General features: G+C 50.9%; 8 protein-coding genes across 8 annotated transcripts; 5 read left to right on the forward strand and 3 right to left on the reverse strand.

The window, feature by feature from the left end:
* Window positions 1–549: 549 nt before the first annotated feature.
* On the forward strand, window positions 550–3,687 carry NCS57_00495500 (PH-9 domain-containing protein; the record flags this gene model as incomplete). The annotated part of the gene is made up of 4 exons (XM_053054899.1): window positions 550–1,660; window positions 1,713–2,098; window positions 2,155–2,996; window positions 3,051–3,687. The coding sequence occupies 4 exons, from the start codon at window positions 550–552 to the stop codon at window positions 3,685–3,687; spliced, it is 2,976 nt and encodes a 991-aa protein (XP_052917059.1).
* Window positions 3,688–4,324: 637 nt separating this feature from the next.
* On the forward strand, window positions 4,325–4,771 carry NCS57_00495600 (uncharacterized protein; the record flags this gene model as incomplete). Its single annotated transcript, XM_053054900.1, has 1 exon — window positions 4,325–4,771. One exon carries the CDS (start codon window positions 4,325–4,327, stop codon window positions 4,769–4,771), a length of 447 nt encoding a protein of 148 aa, XP_052917060.1.
* A 395-nt stretch (window positions 4,772–5,166) lies between these two features.
* Window positions 5,167–7,444, forward strand: NCS57_00495700 (HET domain-containing protein; the record flags this gene model as incomplete). Its single annotated transcript, XM_053054901.1, has 3 exons — window positions 5,167–5,445; window positions 5,556–5,992; window positions 6,199–7,444. 3 exons carry the CDS (start codon window positions 5,167–5,169, stop codon window positions 7,442–7,444), a joined length of 1,962 nt encoding a protein of 653 aa, XP_052917061.1.
* Window positions 7,445–8,223: 779 nt separating this feature from the next.
* NCS57_00495800 (uncharacterized protein) lies at window positions 8,224–9,774 on the forward strand (the record flags this gene model as incomplete). The annotated part of the gene is made up of 2 exons (XM_053054902.1): window positions 8,224–8,527; window positions 8,582–9,774. 2 exons carry the CDS (start codon window positions 8,224–8,226, stop codon window positions 9,772–9,774), a joined length of 1,497 nt encoding a protein of 498 aa, XP_052917062.1.
* Window positions 9,775–10,076: 302 nt separating this feature from the next.
* NCS57_00495900 (uncharacterized protein) lies at window positions 10,077–11,504 on the reverse strand (the record flags this gene model as incomplete). Its single annotated transcript, XM_053054903.1, has 1 exon — window positions 10,077–11,504. One exon carries the CDS (start codon window positions 11,502–11,504, stop codon window positions 10,077–10,079), a length of 1,428 nt encoding a protein of 475 aa, XP_052917063.1.
* A 4,552-nt stretch (window positions 11,505–16,056) lies between these two features.
* Window positions 16,057–17,695, forward strand: NCS57_00496000 (Amidohydro-rel domain-containing protein; the record flags this gene model as incomplete). Its single annotated transcript, XM_053054904.1, has 3 exons — window positions 16,057–16,775; window positions 16,834–16,886; window positions 16,938–17,695. The coding sequence occupies 3 exons, from the start codon at window positions 16,057–16,059 to the stop codon at window positions 17,693–17,695; spliced, it is 1,530 nt and encodes a 509-aa protein (XP_052917064.1).
* A 2,428-nt stretch (window positions 17,696–20,123) lies between these two features.
* NCS57_00496100 (uncharacterized protein) lies at window positions 20,124–21,092 on the reverse strand (the record flags this gene model as incomplete). Its single annotated transcript, XM_053054905.1, has 1 exon — window positions 20,124–21,092. One exon carries the CDS (start codon window positions 21,090–21,092, stop codon window positions 20,124–20,126), a length of 969 nt encoding a protein of 322 aa, XP_052917065.1.
* A 386-nt stretch (window positions 21,093–21,478) lies between these two features.
* NCS57_00496200 (uncharacterized protein) lies at window positions 21,479–23,456 on the reverse strand (the record flags this gene model as incomplete). The annotated part of the gene is made up of 3 exons (XM_053054906.1): window positions 21,479–22,565; window positions 22,615–23,012; window positions 23,061–23,456. The coding sequence occupies 3 exons, from the start codon at window positions 23,454–23,456 to the stop codon at window positions 21,479–21,481; spliced, it is 1,881 nt and encodes a 626-aa protein (XP_052917066.1).
* Between the last annotated feature and the right edge of the window lie 195 nt (window positions 23,457–23,651).

Consider the following 23,651-nt stretch of genomic DNA (forward strand, 5'->3'; position numbering starts at 1 on the left):
TTTTAATGCCGTTATGACGCTGAATGAGAATATCTCCTTGCTCGAATCAAGGAGGTTGCTACACGTCCCAAAGAAGTTCAAGAATCTCACAGCAAGGTGAGAATCTTCGAAACGACTGTAAGCTGTGTTCGCATCTGACCCTGTGTTCTGTCTAGCGTGTTTCGTAACGCTCTTCCGGAACCCCCTCTGCCTTCTTCAGATGGGAGCGTTTCCTGTGCCTTGAAGTCCATACCGCATATCTCAGATGCCCAAAATCAACCTGTTACTTCAGCAGCGAGGCCCGATCCCATCGCGCCTTCAGACAACACTCCACATCAAGAGCCAATCACTACTCCGGATGAGTCGGAATACCGAGAAAACGGTCCGTTCCGAGATGCAGTCGAGCTGCCGCATGTTTCGCCCAAGATCTACGTTTATCCTCACAGCGGATCAGAAATACCCGACGCGTTTCGGAGCCGTTTCCGTGAGGTGGTCAATCTTTTCAAGCTAAATACAGAGCAACACCCCCCCTTAAAAGCCCATTTAGAGCACATCGACTATGAGCTCAGAATGTGTGGGACAGCAGCCCGGGAAGCCCATCCATCCATCATCGTCTTTTGTCGACCCAGCGAGTTTAGCTGTTTGAGGTCACTCCTCAACAGTAAACACCTCAAGTTGCAGTATTGTCTACGCAAGTCGTCTCCGAGATACTCTTGGAAAAGCTGGGGGAAGAGCGTTCAAGCAAACCCGTCTGACGCCTTCAAGCCGTTGTTCAATCTGTACTTTTGGAGAGCTCAAAGACCACGCATCCTGTATTCGCACCAGCACCCTATGGAGTCTATCTCAGTTTTCATTGAGGCACCAAACAGTCCGCATGCCAGGCTCACCGCGTCAGGCCGCATCGTCGCCATCCCGCACCTATCAGGAGGAGGACACTCTACTTCGACAATTGGTTGCATTCTTCAAGTTGATTCAAGATTCTACGGACTAACAGCCGCACACCTGCTTGATCGAGAAATGGAGATCTCACGACGGCACAAACTGAGAAGCCCTCCCCATAGCCACTTGCGTTGTCTGAAGGCACAAGAACCAGATTCGATCTCATTTGCCACGCAATCAATGGCCAGCCCCTCGGACGATGGATCTAGCACGACTTCAGGTTATGGCATGGTCGAATCGACTTACACCGCACACACTTCCATTCCTGACTCGGTCTTGTATGATCAGATCAGCGATGACGATGATGATTTCGTGGATGATGTCGAGTACCAGGGCCTAGAAGAAAATGATCAAGAAGCGCCAAGGGTAGTTGAAGGCCCTGAGTCACAACCCCTTCCGTTTGAGACCTTCCCGACACACCATCCCGCAACCTTTGCTCCTTCCAGTTGCTCTGAATTATGCGAATACAGCAGAATTCCAGACAATGATTGGGCCTTGGTCGCCATGAACGTAGCAGAACCTCAGCTACCCAACGCCTTTTTTGACGCCAGTCAGACGTGCCAGCCAACGTTTTTCTCAAGCACGCCGGGCAGCTTGCCTGAGGAGGACACCCCTGTACTCATTGTTGCTTCAAAGCAAAGAGTATTGTGTGGGATGCTGCAGCCGGTGCCTTCTTTTCTGGGAGGCATCACGCGCAAGGGGCAGGCTGAGTACTGGACAGTCGTCTTGTCAAAGGGAGGAGGTGAGTTAGGGCAGTTGCTTTTGGCGCTGAATCGAACTAATGCGAGACATAGCGTTGTGCACAGGGGACTCTGGCTCTGTTGTCATAGGGGGCAACAGTCCAAATTTTGTCTTTGGGCACGTGGTGGGATCAAACCCTCTCGGCGAAGTCTATGTAAGTCCGCTCGAAGCCACGATGAATCAAATCATGGGATTGCTGGAGACGACACATGTCTCTCTTCCAGAGCCACTCCCACTATTGAGTGGTCTCGCCACTTATCACCTCCGGAAAGGGGACGATTATGCTTTTGAGCTTTTGAACTACCTGGATGGCCTCATACAAACAAGCCAGCAGACATCAGATTGGTCGTCGCTAGAATCATGGGCTTTGTGCTATCAGCGACTTGAGCTCTTGGAGACTGTAAAGAACAGTTTGCGGGTGGCGAAAGATCTGGAAAAGGTAAGAGGGCGACAAATGGTGGCGAGGACTCTTCCACTGACTGGTCTTCTGCAAAGGTTCGGATATTACAAAAGTTCTCGCCCGATCATTCAGAGAAAGTCTTGGGTTTGGACTTGATGTTCGTGGCGGAATCGACCGCCATATCAACGACAATAAAGACCGGAACATCGACCATCTTCACGGAGGATACAGATGATTCCGATTACGAGTTTGATGGCGCCCTCACCCCGAAGGAGCCTGAACGTACGCCTAGAAATAGCATTGATGGGGATGGCCGTGATTCAAGCGCCACACCTGGAGTCTCACACCATGGCTTTAACAGTGAACAAAGTAGGGCAAACGACAAAGTTAGTGGCCAACGCTCTGTCCAATTCGCAGACGACCTGCGCTCTCCAGATGAATATCACCGGGTCGACCGCTTCGATGAGGATGCAGGCATCGTTGAGGATCCCAGCGGATCATCACAACAAAGAATACGGTCCGGTCATGCTTATCCGGCTTGGCCACGGCTGTCCATCGAAGACGATCTGGTTTATCAACACCTCATGACATCGCGACCACGCCGGCCGCCTAGTTACGAGGAAACAGTCACCTTTCCACATGAAACGCTACCAGGGTACTCTTGCGACATCGATGTAGAAGGTGTCTTCATGCGCAAGATGGAAATCACGAACACGATTCAGCGTGCCGAGGACCGACAGTGGCGAATGGTCTACATTACCCTCCACGGTACAGCTCTGAATATCTACGGTGTCAAGAAAAGTTGGCAGTGGGGGCTCACCAGGGACGATGGTCCCAGCGTTGACCCTGACAATCCACCATGGATAGACCAGGGGAAGCTGGTGAAGAGCTATGGCTTACAGCATGCTGAGGCTGGAATCGCAGCCGATTACAAGAAGTAAGTCACACCACTTCACGGCGATCTCAAAGCTCGACTGACGCGTTCATCTAGGCGACGTTATGTGATCCGACTACGAGTAGAGACAGACCAGTTCTTGATCTCTTGTGTTGAACTCTCCACCTTTGTCAGGTGGCTCGACTGGTTAAATGCGGCGATCAAAGTTGCGGCACCCCTCGAAGACAGGGACTTTCCTTTCGACTACAGTGTTCCACGGATAGAGCGTATACGGCGTTTTCGTGGTCAAGCGACAACACCAGACCTGGATCTTGACCTGTCGAGTAGACCCAATTTGCCGCGATCAAGCACAGCCGATATAAACGACGACGTAGCTGTTGGCTCTGGTCCGAACTCACCTAGCGTTGAGGGTGACTTATCACGGCGCTGGGACTCTTTTGACCCCAGATTGTCAGCTGACTCATTCCCAAAAGACTCGATTGATCCAGTGACGGGGAAATGGTTTCCACGGCACGAATGGGGGAGTGCGCACGACATGCTATACGCCAAGCTATGCTACTCCAACCTCCTGTTCAAGAGCCCCCGGAGGAGCTCTTATGTCATTTCTAATGGTAAGAGATGGTTTGTCGATTGGCCCACGGGTAGGATGGTTCGGGTGTTGCCCCCCACGTACGGAGAGGTTGATTACAATGGGCCGTGGCAGGCTGTCCATACTGAGAATGGGCGGATCTAGTGTGGGTGGTTGGGATTCATTCTCCAGGCAGCCAATAGCTTTCTTTGCAAACCCTTTGTCACTATGCTTGACCCATTAGGATACCTGGGATATGGGCGATTTCAGAGTTTCACAACACCTCAAGATTGCATCCCTTCCCCCCTTTTCGGCCCATCGCAGCGAATAACAATGGGCCTGGGATGATCTACCGGCCGATTGCAGCATTTGGAATGGACTCACCCTCTAAAATTGGGGCTCCATCAGCACGGATGATCGTCGCCGGGGTAAATTATGCCGACTTCTGACAGCTACAAATGTTTCAACTGTCAGCTCTGTGCAACTTGAAGATCCAGCGTCATCATTCTGTGCGAACAAAGGCATATGGCGCGGTAATACGAAGTGGCTGACCCTTTCATTTGCCCATCGTGGAATCACAGTCTCGGACAGTCGGAGGACTTATGGCAGCTGACTGCAGATCAAAAGGGCTTTGTCTTACCTGCGTGTTTCAAAAGAGATGAATCACGGCTGGAATTGATTAAGCTTACTATCTAAGGGCAGGTATAAGATAGATTGATCATCCCGTCAGTAGAGACATTCACTCAATCCTCTCTACAACTCACTATACCCTGTCGCTTCCAACATACTCAACAAAAATACAATGCTCGTCAAGAACCTCCTCGTCGCCGCCGCCCTCGGCCTCACCAACTTCGCAGCTGCAAAACAGGGCATCGACCGCCCATGTGGCCTCAAGATTGCCCTCTGCCCCCAAGACACGGAATGCATTCCCAACTCTCCTGACTGCAAGGACCTGAACCGCTGCCCCGGAAGGTGCTACTTCAAGAATCAATATCAGACCTGCGGCGGCTTTACACCCAAGCCCCCGCCGCCGTGCAAGAAGGGCACAAGCTGCATCGACGACTCGCGTATCCCGAACTCGTGCGGGATGGCCTGCGATATGACGGGCATCTGCGCGCCCAAGAAGCTACACCAGTGCGGGGGCATCGCCGGGCTGGAGTGTCCGGACGGACTCTGGTGCTATGACGATCCGAGTGATGACTGTGATCCTGAGAACGGCGGATCTGACTGTGGAGGAATCTGTCTTTAGAGGGTGGCAGGGAATGGGGCTGGCTATCTTTCGCTCAACGTTAACTGATATGGATACTTTGAACCAAGGTCGCAACTTATTGTGCTTGCCAGCCTATCATGCCAAGCCTTGCTGGTTGGAATTCACTCATGCACAGCCTCATTCTTCCATTTTGCGAGATTGAAACAGCCTTAGCACACGTGACAGGTACTGGTTTAGTTCAGCCTCACCCCAGATCATTTGCCATCTGTGACCCGCCTCTGCCAACTACCACATTGCTGATACCTGTGATTCTTCTCTTCAGAAGAGGGCACAGTCGAAATATCGTCACGAGCCTTCCGCACTTGAACTCTGCAAAACATCTACTTTCCATTCCATTCCACGCTCCATCCTTCAGCGGCCGTCTTCCTTTCAAGATGAGCAGCCACGCCCTCAATCCTTCCATCTACCAACCTCTAGGCAACCCATCCCAGGAAATCAGACTACTTCATATGGAGAGCCCGCCAAAATTATCTCCTGAACTAATCACTCCTGTAACCGTTGTCGCTGTCCTGAGCTCCTGGCCTTCCCCACCACCATTCCACGCACGAGCACCCATCAAGTACAAGCTTTTGACATTCAAGCTCGACGAGGCTCCGCCGTACAAAGCTTTATCTTTCACCTGGGGTAGCCCGGGCTATGGCGGCACTATCCAGGTAGACGGCCAGCACATGCCGGTAGCTAGAACCTGTTCACTGCTATGCAACGCCTGCATCAAGAATCCTGGGTCGAATATCTCTGGGTCGATGCTCTTTGTATTAACCAGGGCGACGATGATGAAAAGAGCCACCAAGTTCCACTTATGGGCCAGATTTACGGCCAAGCTAACTCGGTTCTTGTATGGCTTGGAGAAGAACTCGGTTCCACAGCAAGAGCCTTCTCGTTCATTTGGAGGTCGTGTTCATACGGACAAGAGCTCCTAGACATGGTGCTGACGGAAGCCGAGCTTTCAAATCCCACATCAACTTCGGGCGATTCTCCCCAGATAGAGGCGTTGGTGCGGGAAAAGTTAGAGTCGCTCAGCGATGACTCAAACAAGCAAGCCATGGAGCAGCTCTTCGGAATCCCTTACTGGACTCGGCTCTGGGTGCTTCAGGAGTCCGGCCACGCCGCCAGTTCTGTCCTCATCTGCGGCCGCCATATCATTGACATGAGCAAGATTAACCACTTTCTCTTCTTTTGGAAGATGGCATCCAGATTCCCGTTCGTGCTGAGTGAAGGTCCCGACTGGAATGACGGCGTTTCAGCTCTTTTCAAGAATTCCTTGACGTTAGAGCCGGCGCTTCTACTTGCCAAGCTCTGAGGTCTGAGGTCCAAAAGCAGAGTCATTGGAAAGACCTAGTAGGAAACAATACGACGGAAATCACGCCGGCCCATTCAGACATATTCACTCTATTTGTGAAAACAAGGCGTTACAAGGCGACTGACATTCGCGACAAGGTTTATGCCTTGCTGAACCCGGTTCCGTCGGAGCACAGAATCGTGGAACCCAACTATCGCCGGTCAGAGGTGGACTTGTACCGAGATCTAGTCACGAATGGGATAACACATTACAACAGTCTCTACTGTCTTGCTATGGGTGGTGTTGGTACGTTTGAGGATTCAGGTTGTCCAAATCTCCCTTCCTGGCTCCCCGACTTTCGAAAGATCGGGAACTTGGAATTTCCATATGCTTGCCCCATCTTCATGGCTGGCTTTTCTCATCAGCACAACTTTGACGCTTCTGGGTCAAAGAATCCTTGTTACTTGATTAGCGACAAGCACCTCAATGCCAGGGGGTTTTCACTCGACAAGATAAGGAAGACGACTCAAATTCCTTCTTCCAGCGATACCTTGACAATGTTAAACTCGATCGCGCTATCCATCGAAACACATGGTTGGAAACAGCATGACCAAACGGGAATCTACAGGGAGCTCTACAGAGCCATCTTCCCCGCCCAGCTACTGATAGAGCCCAATAACCCTCTTGTTATGGGCTCTAACCCAAGTTGGGCGGCCGAAAAGAAGTTAGCATCAGGATTTATGCTCTCTCTAGGACTGGTTTCTATGGAGCACTACTTCTGGGACAAGTTGAGTAATCAGTACGCAGCAATGATTAGGGAAGGGCAGACTATGACAACCGTCGAGGCACTGCAGTTCGTTGCCGCTGAGGACAATCCAGCACTGAGCTACATGTTTTCTGCAATCTACGAGGACCTCATCGAGGACCTCATCCCCGACGTCTCCGGGGGGGGTGGTGATACAGTCACCATTCGCGATCAACTCTACAGGCAAGCCGCTACATCTTTTGGGACTCGGATAACGGAAGAGGGCAGCGATACTGGCGAGGCCTACTTAATTCCCTTCCACGAAACTGCCGACAGCAGCTACGCGTTGACATTGGCAAAAACATTCCTGGATCGCACGCATTACCTCTGGGCTTCAAGGGCCTTTGCGATCACCGAGGGAGAGCACATGGGGTTTGTACGGCCGGGGACGCGTGTGGGCGACTGGGTGTGCATTCTCTACGGCTGTCCTTCGCCTCTGGTTATTCGTCCTGATGAGGGCGAATATCTCCTCGTAGGGGACTGCTGCTTCGAGGTTATGATGCACGGTGAGATGGTCAAGAAGCAAGAGGAGGGTGAGTTTGTGCTTCAGGATTTTACATTCAAGTGAATACCCTTTAGAATTATCTCCAACCGTTTAGAAAAGGCTATTGCCATTGAATCAGCTGAACTTAAAGCGACGATAAATCATCTCTGTTCTTCACTCAAATTCATGGCTGATGATGTTATGATGGGTGATGCCTCAGGCACCAACCTCTCCACAGGCGAGAACATGCCCGAATGCTTCATACGGTACTAAGGGTTGCCTACCCTAGATAACAATAGAGACGAAGAAAAAAAAGAGCTAAAGCAGATAGAAAGACGAGATATGGGCTAGTTAAACTACTTAGAAAATTGAATAAGGATAAACATAAGCAACATCGGGCGTGTTAGACTACATGCCTCATAAATACGTTAATTCGGCAATGTTTCTATGGGAGCTCAACCGGTTTGTCAGGGATTCATTCCTCTGGTGTTCGGCTGGGTGGCACTGGGTGGCACAGACCTCAATAGCATCTGCTAAGAAGTACCTAAAAGTAGGTGGAAGCACCATGCACCATAAAGTACTCCATATCTGATTCTTTTCGCTCCACCTATAGGCTCGCTTATATCATTGACCAACCGCTTTTGGCCTCGCCAAGCCACAGGCCAACACGTGCCACTTTCACGTGCTCAACGCGAGATAAGCCTCTTGTTGATAAGCTTCACTTTAATCCAACAACATCACGCGTCGACTACAAAGACTCACTGAGAAGTGCGATACTTGAAACTAGTCTCAAGAGTGTGTAGCGAAGCAACTACTTCCGATGGTTCTTTAATACTAGTCTACCAGTCATTGTCCATGATAAGATGGCCGATGCGCCAGCCTCGCCGGATGAAGACGTCAACCGGCGTCTTCAGGCCCGTCGACACGCTCGACTTATCGCTCCAGTTTTGACCCTAGTTCTGCTTGTCAACCTGTCCATGAGTCTATACCAGCTTCCACTGAACAGACTCATCGAGAGAAGACTCTGCAGCGACTACTACCGGAGTACAGATCCGTCCCTTATCCAACCAGATGGAAGCATAGATGAGAAACTGTGCAAGGTCGATGAGATTGGAAAGAGCCTAGGTCGGATACAGGGAATAATGGAGACCCTTTGGGTATCTGGAGGTGAGAAAATGACGATTCCGTACTAAAATCGCTCCCTTGGCTGACGACCTACAGACTTCATCATGACCATTCCCCTGAGTTTCTTGGCCGAGACATGGGGTCGCCGAGCTATCTTGGGACTCAACCTCGTCCCAAGAGTCTTGATGTTGTTATGGGCTGTTATAGTGGGCCACCTCGAGCACCTACTTCCCACGAGAGCAATCATTGCCGGTCCGACACTGTCAGTTTTCGGGGGAGATTGCGTCTTCAACTCTCTCACGTATGCCCTTGCTTCGAACCTTACTGATGACCATGTCAAGCGGGCCATCTACTTTGGATACATGAGCTCTGTATCTTATGTGGTGGCCCTCCTGGGCCCAGCACTAGCCTCTTCCACCATGACCTTGTCTCTATGGCTGCCGTTTTGGCTGGGCATCTTTCTCCTGTTGCTGGCTATTCCTACTATATATCTCCTTCCCTCTCACGGCGATTCCGCTGAGGGCAGGCAATCCCCTGATGAAGAGCAGAGGGAACCGCTCCTTTCATCACCACTACTCAAGGCTCAAGACGACCGGAAATCACTCTTCCACTCTACGACAGACCGCCTACAGACTATTTACACCATCGTCACCAGCCATCCACGGAACTTTACGCTTTTACTGATCAGCTTCATGCTCACATCACTGGCCAGCTCCGACACAAAGCTTCTGGTGCAGTACATCTCGGGACGCTACCATTGGACCTTTGCTGCCGCCGGATATCTACTCTCCGGCAAGGCGGTTGTGAACTTTACACTACTCACCTGGATCATTCCCAAGTTTCTGCGTTCACGCGCCGAGCCTGGACAAGAAACATCTTCAAGTGTTGACAAGACAAATGTTCGATACGCTAGCGTATGTCTCATAGTGTCTGTTCTTGGAGCGCTCGGCATTGCTGTGGCTGCTGAGATTTGGATACTGATTCCCTCCTTATTTGTTTATGCCCTCGGGTCTGCGTTGCCCATCTTTACTCTCTCACTGCTTAAGTCACCTGCTATATGTCCTCCATACACTGGTGATGCGACAGACCCCTCCAACCCAGAGAGTCACATATTCTCCATCGTCATGCTCGTCAAGACAGTTGGCTCTCTTCTCGGAGCACCTTTGATGGCTGCACTCTGGGTTCGTGGAATTGGAATCGGTGGCATGGCATTTGGGATGCCGTATTTTGTCAGTGCGACTTGTTATATGATAGCAATCTATGTCTTTAGAGGAATTAACGTGGGATGAGAAGGCATTTAGGCCAGAGGATGCCGGAGGCAAAGGTGATCGGTTCATAGAAATTTGAGCAAGTAGTCTCAAATGCCATCTATCTCCTGGATATCATTATACCTAGACAACTCCCGTTCTTAAGCGAGATCACTTTTACCCATGATCGAGGACTCAGATTGCAATATGCAGCTAGCTAATATACACTGTGAAGACTAATATGGAAAGGCACACAACGCATCGCTATGTGTATAGAAGAATAGAAGAACAGTACGCAAAAACGGCCGCTGCCCATCAACTAAGAATCGCATTGAATCAGGATCTCACAGACCAAGATCCTTCTTCAGGGCAGGCAGCACGGTACCCTCATTCCAGGTCCAAATCAAACCACTGTTGTGTCCTGCAAAGGCAGCCCCAGTCCAGTAAGTGTTGCGCGAACCTTGAAGCTTGAGAAGCTTACGGTAGTAGCCATTACGAATCTCCTTGCCAGAAACACGGAGGTTGTAAGGGGCGTGGTTCGAGACGTAGGGGAACGTGACCTTCTCCGCGGCGTCGGCCGGCAGTGCACCTGCAGCCGCAAGTGTGGCGAGTTCCTTGCGTACAACGTCCTCAGCCTCACTGTCGGTGTAGTCGGTGGTATCGAATGCCACACCGAGGGTAACCTGATTGGGTGTGCCTGAAGGGTAGTAGCCGATGCTGCCAGGAATGACAGGAGTGTTGAAAGGTGTCTGAATTCCGACGTTTTGGATGCTCCCGTTGATGCCAGGGATATCGGCAATGCCGGCGAAATAGCCGAGGCCAGAGAGCTTGGAGAAGAGCTTGTACTCATTCTTGTCAAGGTCGAAAGGGTCAAGGTTTTTGAGAGTTGGGGGTGCTGCAACGACGAGCTTTCGGGCTCTGATAGTCCTGGGAGCGTGGTTGGGTTGTTGCACGATGAGGATGACGCCATCCTTCTTGTTACGTTGAACATGAACAACTGTTGAGTTGAGCAGGACACTGCTCCCAAGCTCGGCAGCGGCGGCCTTGTAAATGTTTCGTGTGTCGCCAGACGCGGGAAAAACAAACCCACCAGCAAGACTCTTCAGCAGGCCAGGACCGAGGCTCTTGAGGCCGTACAGAGTCGGGATGGTGGTGATGTTTCCCGGGTACCAGTTGAACTGGACGATACTGGGCAGAAAAGCACTAAAGCCGTGCTGTTGGGCGAATTCTCCAAAAGGCTGAGAAAGCTCTTTTGGGATGGGATTAGGGAGAAGAAATCCCTGATCAATCCAGGGATACTTTGGAATGACCTGCTCGGAGTAGACCTTGAGTGCGTCCGCAATGGCCTTTTGTGAAGCAGCCTGTTCCTCTGGAGTCTGCGGCGGGATGGGAATGCCTAGCGAAAAGTCGTAAAGCTTAGGCGTTCCAGCTTCAGCAGCCGGGTTTCCCTTGACCTTTTCAACCTTGAGGCGATCAAGGTAGTTATTGACGACTTCCGTGTCCTCGAAGATGATGACGCCAATGTTTGCGGGTATGCCTGAGGTAGGGTCGGTGTATGTCTCAGCGTGACCTCCGATCTGGTCCTTCTTCTCAATAACGACGACCTTGGCGCCAGCGTCCTTCAGCTGGATAGCCGCATGGATACCGCCGGAGCCTCCACCGATGATGGCCACATCATAATCATATGTGCTGGAGGGAGGCTTGTAGGCGAAAGATATGACGTGAGGGACCAATGAGGCCCAGACGGCTAGACGGGCGTTGGACAGACGCATGGCGATCTGATAGCAGTGCACAGCAGCTGGAACGTCAAATGTGTAAAGGGAAGATGGCTTGCCAAGGGAGCTGTGTCACCAAAACCACTGCGGGGGACGCATGATATAGGTACCTCAAGGTGCTCAAGGATGTCGCGGGGGCGGAGTCGGATTCTCTCATCTTGGACAATAAGACATCACACGGCAAGTAAGCTTACTCATTTCCCCAAGTCAGGCCGCATATTACAGGCTTGCGGACGGTAGCCTGGGTAATTTGGAAGTGTCGGAATGATTGAGTTTGCCTCTATTTATTAGTGTTCTTAGCCATCATTCCAACAAGGGTTTTTGTTGTGAAGCAAGCTTTCGACCTGCGGGGCCATTTCCGAGTTGGTCAAGGTCGCCGTTTCGTAACGGCAAGGGTCTGATTAGTTGGCGCCAACTGCCGAGGTCATGACGAATGCTGGACTTGCGGGGAAGACTGACATCTTGGCAAAGTGCGAGGGTGCTGGAGTGGTAGGTCTCGCAATTGGACGCATGGTCCCCTCAGGCGGAAGAAGAATTAAGTGAGCAATCTGACACTCCCAGAAACGCACACTCCTGAGAAAGCCAGTCGGGAATAAAGCGCCGGCATCGAGTTTGTATGCCTCCAAGGTAAATCTACATCCATTGCATAACAAGCTAGTGTTGACTGGGCATAGAGGGATTGACATAATTTGGCTTGAGAGTTTACTAACGTTAGTGTGTTCGTATATGGCGAAATGGCTGCATTATGCCATCTCGGAACAACGGCAACTGCCGTCGAAGGAGAACCATGTGTCTCAGACTTTCCAAGTAATCTTGGCATGCTTTCGAGTCTATAAAAGACGCGTGGAATGGGCTAAGTGCATGTTGTATCTACCAGGGTATTGATTGACTCCGGTGCTTCCGGTCCTGTCAACCCCGGGCCGTGATTTAACTTAAAAGTAAGCAAACAAGCGACCAGGACCTCGACTTGCAAGCGCAGTAAGACGCCATACCAGGAGAGCTATGTGATTCGGTGTCCGGGCAAAACTGATGGTGCATGGCTGACGAAGATTGGGAAATGTCTCAGAGAATAAGCCAGAAAACACCTCATCTGACGTCGGCAGTTCAAGCCTCCGAGGTGTCATCAAGCCTTAAAGATTCCATTGATGAGTGAGCCTTGCATACGTACGTGAGTCAGTCCGTATATTTCGTGGTCCGTCTCGTTGTCATTTCCACGACAAGATTTAACTGGTATGTAAAAGCTAAAAACAACCGCACTTTGATCTAGGCCCGTAACTAAGTATCTCATCGCTATCGCCTATTATGCGATCGTAATAAATTTATTGTATGCTGACTAGTCGGGCATGTTGGGGTAAACTATGGGTCAAATCACGGGAAGTTTTCGCTATGAGGTTGCTATCATCTCTCTTTGTTCTTCCAAGGGAAACCGCCAATCTATCACAAACCAAGCCTACTTTGCCATACTTTAGAATCAAATTCGGTTTCTTCGCAATCAAACAAACAAGGCACCAGCTTTTATCTCAAGTGCCCCTCGAAATTGAACGGCAGAGACGAAGCATGCTCCCTAATCACGACCATGCCATCCTCGCCTGTACCTCAGCATCAGTTACAAAGTGCATCCCCCCTTCGCATCGGTACCCTCCGTCCTCTCTGGTCCAGCAGGGCCCATTCACACAACGATTCATCTTCCGAAGGGTCTGATGAATTCTTTCCTGATCCTCCAAGCGCCTCTGGATGCCCGATAGCTGTTCCCGGATCGCCTCGCATGCCGCCATCTTGTTAGAGTACTGGTCGTCTTGATCACTACAGCTTTCCGTCACTGCCTCGGCAGAATGCAAGTTTCTTTGTAGAACCCGCTCCTCTGCCTTGAGCTGTTTACGTCTGGCGCTTTCCTCCTTTTGTGCCTGGCGGAGTCCGCGCTAGACAGCATTCGACACGCCGTCTTCCCGGAACTGCACGCCGTCACTCGAGTCTTGTTGCTACTCGCCATCCAAGCCAGGAGAAGCTTTTGTGTGCGTGTATGCCGTGGTGACATGGGTTACTGGGCGGTTGGTATGGCTCTGATTCTTACTGCCAGTGCCTTCACGGGCTGTGTCGATGCCGACGCCTCTGCCTACGGTCCGGGCCCTAGGTGCGCAGACTGTCTTCCTAGGTTGAGGAACGGGGGGCGCGGGCTTCGGATCCTCCAAGTTAGGGTCAACAGTATTGCTGCCGGTCCCCAGAGTGGACAGAGAGCCTTGTCGCTGCGTGATCATCTCCTTCATAAGCTTTTGGAGGCCAGTAAACGCATTCTGGACTCCGTCGTAAGCCGTAGTTTTATCTGAGGAATCGTCGCCTTGATCGCTGCTGCTGTTCATTCCACTGTGGCAGAACGCATGCCTTGTTCTAGACGAGCTGTCTCATTTCTGAGTTGCTTGCATTTCTTTATTTCTACCTTTTCGAGAAACTTAGCTGGATTTTAAGGCCTCATAGACCTACTGGGTAGTTGTATATAAATACCTTTGAAGCTAGGTAAATATAGGATCTAATCTAACAGATTAAAGCTCGGGAATTCCCTAACTCTGTGGCAATGATATCTATTTGATATTAGCAGTGGCATGTAACTTTGCGATTATATTCAAACCTGATATCATCCATCGACGGCTTGCAGCTTTTAACGACCGTATAGCCAGCTGAAATATGGGGCCGGTGTCTAGATGATGTTCTGCCTCCAGGAGGGTGGCTGTAGATGCCACCGCCTGCATGAGAATAATAACAGTGATTGGCATCATCCAATCGTCAAAGATTCTGGCATCAATGGCTCTGGCCTCTTCGTCCATATGGAACAGGTCATAGGCCACTTTCAGGGCTGATTCTAACGCGGCAACTGATATCTTTCTGATCTCAGCCGAGCCTCGCTGGTCTCTGATGCACGCCAACCTTTTATTGTGTAGCTCGAAGGTAGACCTAAGAGTGGTGAGCAATGGTTCATATGCTATGAGCTAATAGCTTAGGTACTCACAACAAGAAGATTACCACAAGACTGTATTGGTGCTCTAGGCGATTCGCAGGTGCGCTGATTGCATTACGAATCCCCTCTTGAATCAAGAAATCAAGCTTCCAGACCTCCTGGTCCACAAGCATCTCCAGGCAGACAGCCTGGTGCCTGGTTAACTGCAGTACATGATGTAGAACTTTCACTGCCTCAGCTTGCCGGTCGATATGATCAAACTTGGCGAAATTGCTTGACGAAGACGATTCAAAGGTGGCCGGCGAATCAAGAAGTTCGGGAGAAGGATTGCAGAGGATACGGCGTTTTGTAAATGTGGCATAAGCTGGGACCAGCATAGGTCGGCAGCATCGCTCCGACGATAGCTTGTTTACCACGTCGCCGAAATAGATGGCGTGCCAGGCAAGCTTTTTCTCAAGAGAAAAAGGGTCACGAAAGTCAGCGTTAGAGTCTAGGCCCATTACATAGCCGAGGCTAGCACAGGCCGACAAGGAAATGTAAGCGTCAGAATAAAGCCTTTGGCTTTGCTCGTGAATACTGAGCAAGATGCCGGATTGAATCGTGAGCAGACGGTCTCGACGGTTTGCTTGAAGCAATGAAAACGAGTCTTTACACCTCCTGTATAAATGACGCGACAGGTGGGGATCCAAGATGGGGACCCGAGAACGCGAGAACGAGGAAGGCGGAACAACAAGTACAAGCTGGAGCATGAAGGTTGCAAGCTCGGCAAGTGGAGCGCTTCTCAGCGTTGCCAGCTTGTCTCTTAAAGTCGAAGGTTGGATCAAGGGTACCCATTGGTGAACAGATAGGAGATAGGCATCGGCGAGTTGCTCCAAGCTGGTGTTAAGAATACCCAGGGTGTCGAAGAGGCGTGATGTCAGCAATTGGTCAAGATCCCCGTCCTGATTCAAGGCGAATCCATCCAATTGCCGTGAAGGCTCCAGAGGCCGTTCATAGCAACAAGGCGTGTTATTTCTAGAAGGCCAAGTAGTGAGTATACAGCATCACGCGTGGTTCAAAGGTCCTTGATACCTTGCACATCGACCACAAGTAGGCACGAAGCGGTCGCACCCGCGCTTCTGAGTGAAACAGGAGAGGCATGCGTTGCGGGCGAGTTGGCTCATGAGGACCAGATCAGTCAGAAGGTTTACTAAATGGTAAGTCCAGACAAATCTATCAGGAGGGAGTGTAGAAGTTGATCAGAAGACGCCAACCCGACGCTACTCCGCTCGCAGGGTTTAGACGCTAGTCCGACGCTAGTCCGCGATCTTCAAGCATCAGAAGTTCGGCAATCCGGAAACCCCGAGATCTGTACAGACTCCGCACTTTTGGCCATGCCGGTTGGGTAGTTGCAAAGCATGACCTAACAAGATTCTCAGTGTTGCTCTCTTATTGGAAATTGCTGTTTCCAAGGCAATCCGGGTAATTCGAAAAGCTGAGGAGCCCCAAGTTGCGATAGAACTTCCTAATTCTTTAAAAGCTTGGCCAGCCCCGTAAACTTGAAAAAAAGAATGTATGTCGTGTACAGCACAACATCTTTTTGATACCATATTCGACATTATGATGGTCTCGACTGGTTTCTCGATCGCCATTTTTGCATTGGTAGAGGCAACATATCCGGTCTATGCATCGTCTATCTTATTCTCTTCCGGCACTATCATTGCCTATGACAATGAGGTCAACGATCTCAATGTTGTTAGAAATGGCAATCTTCTAGTTGAAAGCGACCGTATCACCGCTATATGGTCGGCCGACGAGGAAGCCCCTGTTTCTGTGCCATCAGACACAGAGGTTATAGACATTTCTGGCAGAATCCTCACGCCGGGATTCGTCGACACCCACAGACACGGCTGGCAGACTATCTTTAAGACCATGATGTCAAACATCACTCTCGTCGAGTACTTTGGCCGCTTTTCCGAGTATGCCGCTGCCGGTCGCCTCGACGCTGAACAAGTTTACATCAGTCAGCTTTCTGGCCTCTATGAGGCGCTCAATGCGGGCACCACCACATCGCTGGACCACGCTCATCATACCTGGTCAGACGATACAGCTTGGGCAGGTTTGAATGCTAGCATTGACAGTGGAGCACGAGTGTTTTGGTCATACGCTTTCCATGAGGTTGCCAACTACACCATCTCGCAGCAGCTCATCAACTTTCGCGACATTGTAGAATCGGCTCCGGTGAAGGATACGCCTGTTAGCATTGGCGTGGCTTTTGACGGCTTCACCCCTGCTACTGCCAACCCCAAATCGGTAGATGAGGTCTTCAGCCTTGCCAGGTAAGTTCACATCCGTGTCCGGGAAGAAAGAAGTGTGTTTAACAGTATCGCCTTCCAGGGAGCTTGACGTTGCTGTCATCACTACGCATAGCAGCGGCGGTCCATATGGGGGTAAGTGCTGTCCAATTTTTGCGCTTAACTTGTGCAACTAATTATCCGCAGCCGATAACTCCCCAGTGAACCTGAACGCTCTCGATATGCTGAACATAAGCATCCCTGTTGTCTTCTCTCACGCCACAGCCCTCACCCACGAAAGCGCCATGCTGTTGCGTAGCACCAATCAGCACATAGCAATTACTCCAGAGACTGAAATGGGAATGGGAATTGGACACTCGTACAGTGCGCTAATCATGGACCAAGCTGCTCTGGGTGTTGACACTCATGCGTACGGTTCGACCGACTTGATGACTCAAGCTCGCCTGTGGCTGCAGAGCACACGGGAAAAGATCAATGACAAGATTCTACAGAACTGGGAGATCCCGGCAACGTCCCCCATGAGCGTTGCCCAATCCTTCCTCCTCGCCACGCGAAACGGCGGTCTTGCTCTGCGCCGCCCGGATCTGGGCGTGTTGAGTGTTGGTGCCAAGGCTGATGTTGTCGTCTGGGACGGCACCGGCCTCGGCATGCTCGGCTGGGTCGACGCTGTGGCTGCAGTCATGCTGCATTCCAATGCCGGCGATGTGGAACACGTCCTAGTCGACGGCAAGTTTGTTAAGCGTCATAACAAGATTGTTGCTGGGAACTTGGAAAAGACCAAGGCGCGTTTCCTGAAGGCTGCCAAGCGGGTACAGGATGATTGGCGAAAGATCCCCTATCCGGAGAGGGAGGAACTCTTCTCGACAGGCGCTAGACTTCGGGGCCCTGAACCTGTAGATGTTCAGGCTGGGGACGGCAACGGTTATGGTCAACTTTTCCTTTAGATCATCTTGTTGGATTTACCCAAGAGGGAGAGCAAATTGAGCTAGAGGACTGGAGGTTTGATGTACCATTGGTTGCTGATGGAGAGTTCACAGGGGAGCAGGTGGTGTTTAAAGCTCTTGGATCTAGAACGAAACTCCTGAACTCAGTCAGTTTTGTGCCTCACCAAGGATTCACTAGTTATGGCACAAGTGAAACTTTCCTTTTAGAGAACTCCGCCTCGCGTGTTCCCGTTCGGGTTACTGTGAGGTGCTCGGACAACTGTTGACTTCCAGTTGCGGGAGTTGATTCACGTCAACTGCATTGTGTACTTTGGGCAGATTCATGGTTCTCCCCGGGAGTGACAACGAAAACAGAACCATCAAGTACCTTGTTCTCTTCCCCCTCTGGGGGCGCTGTATGGTTGACTAGCTGCGGAGAAAATCGGGAAAAGACTCCATTTTGGCACGGAGAGTCAGTCTCAGATTACTGCTTGATGACGAAGTTGAAAGACAATGTCGATGATCGTTGACGCGTAACGAGACCGATTGAGGCCTTCCCTATGTCGCGTCAACAATGTCTCTTTCTCCCGTGTCTTGGCTATAAGCAAGAGGCCACATTCGGCAAGGCAAACTGTGCTCACTCATTTCCTTGTGATTGCTCTGTCGAGTGCAGATCTGGCTGTCGGCAGACAAGAGGCGACCAGTCATTTCGGATTGAATCAGTTCCCCGCTCGCCACGATATCAGGGTCCTCTTGGCGCCAGATCGAGTGAGACATGCGCTTCACCGGTGAAGCTCCCCAACCACACGTTGGCCAAGATATCGACTCATGGGCGCATCTCTTGTGTCACTCATCTGGAACACATGCGGGAAATTCCTGGCAGAGGAACTTGGTAGCGTCGTCTGGGCCAACCGTTGGCGTGTAGCATTCCATCAGTGTAGATGATCTTCATCGCTAGATCTTTCCGTGCACCCTTTGCGTCAAAGGTTTTAGCCACATGCTGAGCCCATTGGTGATGCTCCGCCACGGGCCGTGCCGTGTTTGCCCCATTCGTAATCCTGCATTCGTTGGCAAAGTGGAGGTCCTGGAGCTTGCACTCCACGATGAGACTTGCCTCGCGAGTATGCTGATGACGTAGTCTTCGACATTGGGAGTAGCCAAACTGAGACTTTCCTCGGTGTCTGTAGTCACACTAGCCGCTATCCTTCGGTCCTTAAATATCGAGCTCTTCTGCCGTTCAAAAGTCCAATCTTCACCAGCATAACCACTTCTCCAACAACAAACACCTACATCAAACACAAGACTTCCAAACCACCAACCTCCATCATGGCTGTAAGTTCAAGAGCTACGTGACAAGTCCTACCAGGAATAACAAAAGTCCCCTTTGTAGAAGTTGATCCAAGTCCGATCTGATGGTGGCAACATCATCGACGAGCGCTCCGTCCGAGAGTAAGTTTATTAGGGAAGGTAGATCGGATACTACCTATACTAACACATAGCTAGGATTGTCGATAGCAACTCCGACTACTCCTTCCTACCTTCCCCTCTCATCTTCCCTCCCATCTACATGCTCAAGTAAGTTAACGGTCTAGTTGTTTATGGTTGCTGTTGTTAATACTTTTATAGGGGCACTGAGGAGCTCGCAACGAAGCTCCGTGAGAAGCTTGGACCTGGAGCCAGCGTTGAGGTCCTCCAGGATATCGAAGAGTAGTCAATCTCGATGCTAGATTAGTCGGCATAGGATTGGGGTCTTCAGGGTGAGGAAGGGGCTCTGTTGTCATGTACTCCACACCTCGATTACCGCAATTGAAGCTTAGAACTCGACCAACTCGGCGAAAATGTGAATAGTGGTGTTTCCCCGTGATATTCGAACATACACTACCTAAACAAGCTGATCCTCGTTGATAATGATAGCACTTCATTTAGCATCTCTTGCCATATCAAGTCGTGCGTCATTCTGAAAGCCGTGATGCCTATCATTCACCATCAAAGCATCTATTAACTCTTTTCGCTGAGACAGAGAGTGTTTCTCGTATCAAAGCGCTGTTTTGTTACCGGCTTGAATCATGACAACTGGGATCCGGGGATATCGGCCCCACTCGGAGATGCGGGCACGGAACTATGGGCCCTCTTTCATATCTCCGACTTCGGTCGGGCCGGGGTCCCAGGCACCGTGTCGGGCATTGAACGGATAGAGAAGCCCTCGGGATGGTACGTATCATGTCCTAACCTACTGGCCGAGACAATGTGGCTGCCATAGAGGCGTCATAATTTCCCCCGTCGTATCAATTCCAAGTTATCAGTTTCTCACTTTCAATGATATAATTGTATTTGTCCTGCTGCCAAGTTGGTGCAATGATATCTTCATTTTCCGAGTTCCTATAGATAAACCACAAGTATATACACTTCACTTGAGTGTGTAAGCCAAACCATTTAGACGTAGAATTGATCAGGACTCTTCATCTGCCGTCGTCTCCACCACCTCCTCGCCATCTGCCTCCCATGCCGCATCAGGCGCGAGCAGCATCCGACGCTGTGCAATGGCATCGAAACATTCCATCTGGGGACCAGGAACAGAGCGTGACAAGACCTTTACAACCCGCGGCGTTGCCATTCTATTTGCCAACTCCTTTGCCGCTGACTCCATGTCTTCTTTCCACGTTGAAGCTAAGCCGGGTACGAAGATTCCGCACCGGTAAGAGTGCTGAAGCGGGGCATGGGGAGAAAGATCTCCTAAATTCAAGTTGATGATGACCTCCTCGAGGCTGGAAATTGTGCCCTCTCCAGCAGGCTTCAGGATCCTGGGGCAGATCTTTCTCATGCGACACCGCAATCGTCGAAGCGTGGGGAGCAACGCACTGATGTCTTCGCAAATGTGAGACCCGGGGCGGCTGGATGCGCCACCGATCCCTGTGCAAACGGCGTCGAATTCGAGGCAGGTTAAGTGAGCGACAGATAGGAGGGAAACCAGCGCGTCAGACGAGAACCAGGTCCGCAGGAACACACTCCGGGCACGCCAGTTTGGTCTTGGTTCCAATTTAAGACTGCGCAGATTTCTGCAATCTTGTAGAATGGCAGCAAGTGAGGTCAAGTCATTGGCCACATTTGTTGTCCAGTCGGAAACCATTTTTTCCCTGACATCTGGCGATGCTGAGAGCACTGCCTTGCGATCCTGGATACCATCGAAGGCGATGTTGACGGTTCTTGTGTGTTGATGAACCAAAGAACTCATGTCCGCCCTGAAAAATTTCGGAAGTGACTTGGCAGAGAACTCGAGGTCTCGAAGGAGGACCAGCCTGGCGAGGTCATACCACCATTTGGACACCATAAGTCGTCGAGTATCACAGCGGAAGAACGCGGGCCCCAGCAGGCGAAGAATTAGCAACAGGATCTCCGTAGGGAGTAGAAGTAGATTCATTGTGACATTGAGTGGAAAATGGGATGTGACAGCGATTTTTCTGGTGTCGATTTGGATATGGTAGGTGAGGTAGGCGAGATTGTCAAAAGCGGCTGAAATTCATGCAGCTCAAGCTGACTTGAGAGATGCTAAGTCGAAATGGGGGGCCTGCTGTCTTAAATAAGGCTGGGTATTCATAACACGTGACTGAACTGTTGACTCATCTTGAGTGAGTTCCCCGACTTGGCACTCAATATGAGGCATTGTACGACGCGACCTGATCTTGAGGGAGAACGGCAGGGTGGGGGCCAGACTTGTAGACATGGAACTGGAATGATTACCAATTATGTCCTAGGGCGCTATATGGCAACGACGCTCACCTCCTCGTCAACTTGAAAAGTAGGCGACTACCTGCTCAGATCTAACCGCTCAATCATCGTTTCCAACTCCAACAGCACATTCTCGTACACAGCCTCCTGAAGTCTCGGCTTAGTCAAATCTTTTCCATAGCCAAAATCACAGTCTAGCACCTTTTGCGTGAGCTCCTGATATCTCGGCCCCAAACGACACGGCTCAGTAGCCAGCCGACGCACTTCCTCCACGTCGTTGAGATCGACTGGCGCCCATTGTCCGATAGCCAACAGTACGACACCGAGACTGTATAGCGTCATGTTTCGGATACCGTACTTTCGTGTTGCCTGGTCCATGAGGGCGGACATGGGAGTATTGGGCAAGGACATGTCCACATCCATGAAGGACTCATAGTCTAGATCCTGCGAATTGATAACGTCGACTTTAAAGTGCATCGTCTGAATAGATGCAGATAACTCATCAGCTTGGCTTCCGTGGAAAAGGTACAGATCACGGACGCTCCAGTACTCTCTTAACCACGGCGTCGAGCTGAACTTGAGGACAGCTGACGCGATTTGTAGGGCCAAGCGGAGTTGGTGGACAATGGTTAACCTCTTGTCAACTGGTTTCGCGAGGATGTCGTCCATTCTCATGACTTCCTCGGGGTTTAATGTTGCCTGACACTCTTTGTGCTCGAGTTCATCGTCTATTGACGGATAGAAAGAATGTCTGAAGCTCTCTTCCACCGAGTAGTCAATGTGACCAAGGCATGGAGGGAGACAGCTCGGGGTCTGTGAGATCAGGTGGCGAGTAACCCGGCGCTTAATCTCCATGCAGATATCGCCTGAAAGTTCAAGTACATCTGGATCTGTCATGACTCGACAGTCGGGGACTGGACATTTGGGCAAAAGCGAGGAATGGTCAGGGACATCATTTGGATGGTCTTTGGAGTTTTCAGATGGCGACGGGGCAAATCGTACTCTTTGTCGCTTCCGCCTACCGCCTTCCTCGGTGCTTTGGGAGTCGATTGAAACTGTCGAATCGGCTGGGGTCAATAGACCAGTTGGACGAGTCCATGATAGTGATTCAAGGGTGCGTGACTGGACGTGGAGGCGGATCAAGTTGGCTTCGGCAGTTGTCACCCTGTAATTAAGTTAATGGTCTGCACAAAAGCCAATTGGGGGTTTCTTACTCATGTGTCATCTGATGCCCGTAGCATAGAATGGCTAAGTTCATCCGCACCTCCTCCACTCCTTCAGCATCCAGGAACAGCCTGAGGGAATGGCGAAGCTGTCTTTCCGATGTGTTGGACCAAGCTGTCAGCAACGCCTCATGAAGAGCACGCGAAGCTCTCCGTATGGAGCCGAACGACGGAAAATGGCGGGGAGGCTGCTTTTCTACCTTGCAGCAAGTTTTGACAACGCACTTTGCTGTGTCCTTGACACTGATGTCGTGGGCCTGTTTCCGGATGCGTTCGAGGTCCTTGTTGGATCGCTTGAGCTTGCTTGTAAGGTCGTCGAACTTGTCTTTGCTGAAGGTGATCTTGACCCTCTTGCGTAGTCTCTTGACGGCGTCTTTGACATTTTCGTCCTGTTATTGTTAGTAGGGCTACCACAGTCAGTCCGCCCTTAACCATACCTCTTGTCTCTCGGCCTCTAACTGCTTGAAACAATCTAACCCCTCTTGGAATTCTGTCATGGTGGTGTCGATTTCTTCCATGACATCCTTAAACGAGTCCAAGCTCCGGCCCATGTGATCTCGAACACTCGCCTCAAGATCGGTGTCATCCCATCGCGATTGGCCTTCCCCGTCAACCATACTCTTTGCGACTGCCTTGTCCCTCAACACATCGGAGAGAAGCAGTTCGGCTTCATTGAGAAAAACAACCCGCTGGAGATCGAAGCGTTGTCGCAGTCGTTTCACCTCCCGAGAGTAATGGCAAAAAATCTTGAGTTTTGAGACGGTCGCTTTGTAGGCGCCAATTGAGCCGCCGATTACGGGGAGGATGCCCAACGCTAGTGAGACGGGCTCCATGTCGCCGACTTGGGAAAAGGCCGAGATGTCGGGTCAATCCATTCGAAGAAGGCAGAGGGCTTTCGCGAAAGAAGTCAGAGAAGCAAGTTTGCCTCTTGGACAGTTGTTCCAGTTTCAACCCACGTCGAAAAGCAGACAGTGGCGCAGCTGGGAGGCCGAGGCAGACTGCACGAGGCATATATGCGACATGCAGCC

This window comes from Fusarium keratoplasticum, chromosome 3 (assembly GCF_025433545.1).
Source record: "Fusarium keratoplasticum isolate Fu6.1 chromosome 3, whole genome shotgun sequence".
In the NCBI taxonomy this organism is placed as follows: Eukaryota; Fungi; Ascomycota; class Sordariomycetes; order Hypocreales; family Nectriaceae; genus Fusarium; species Fusarium keratoplasticum.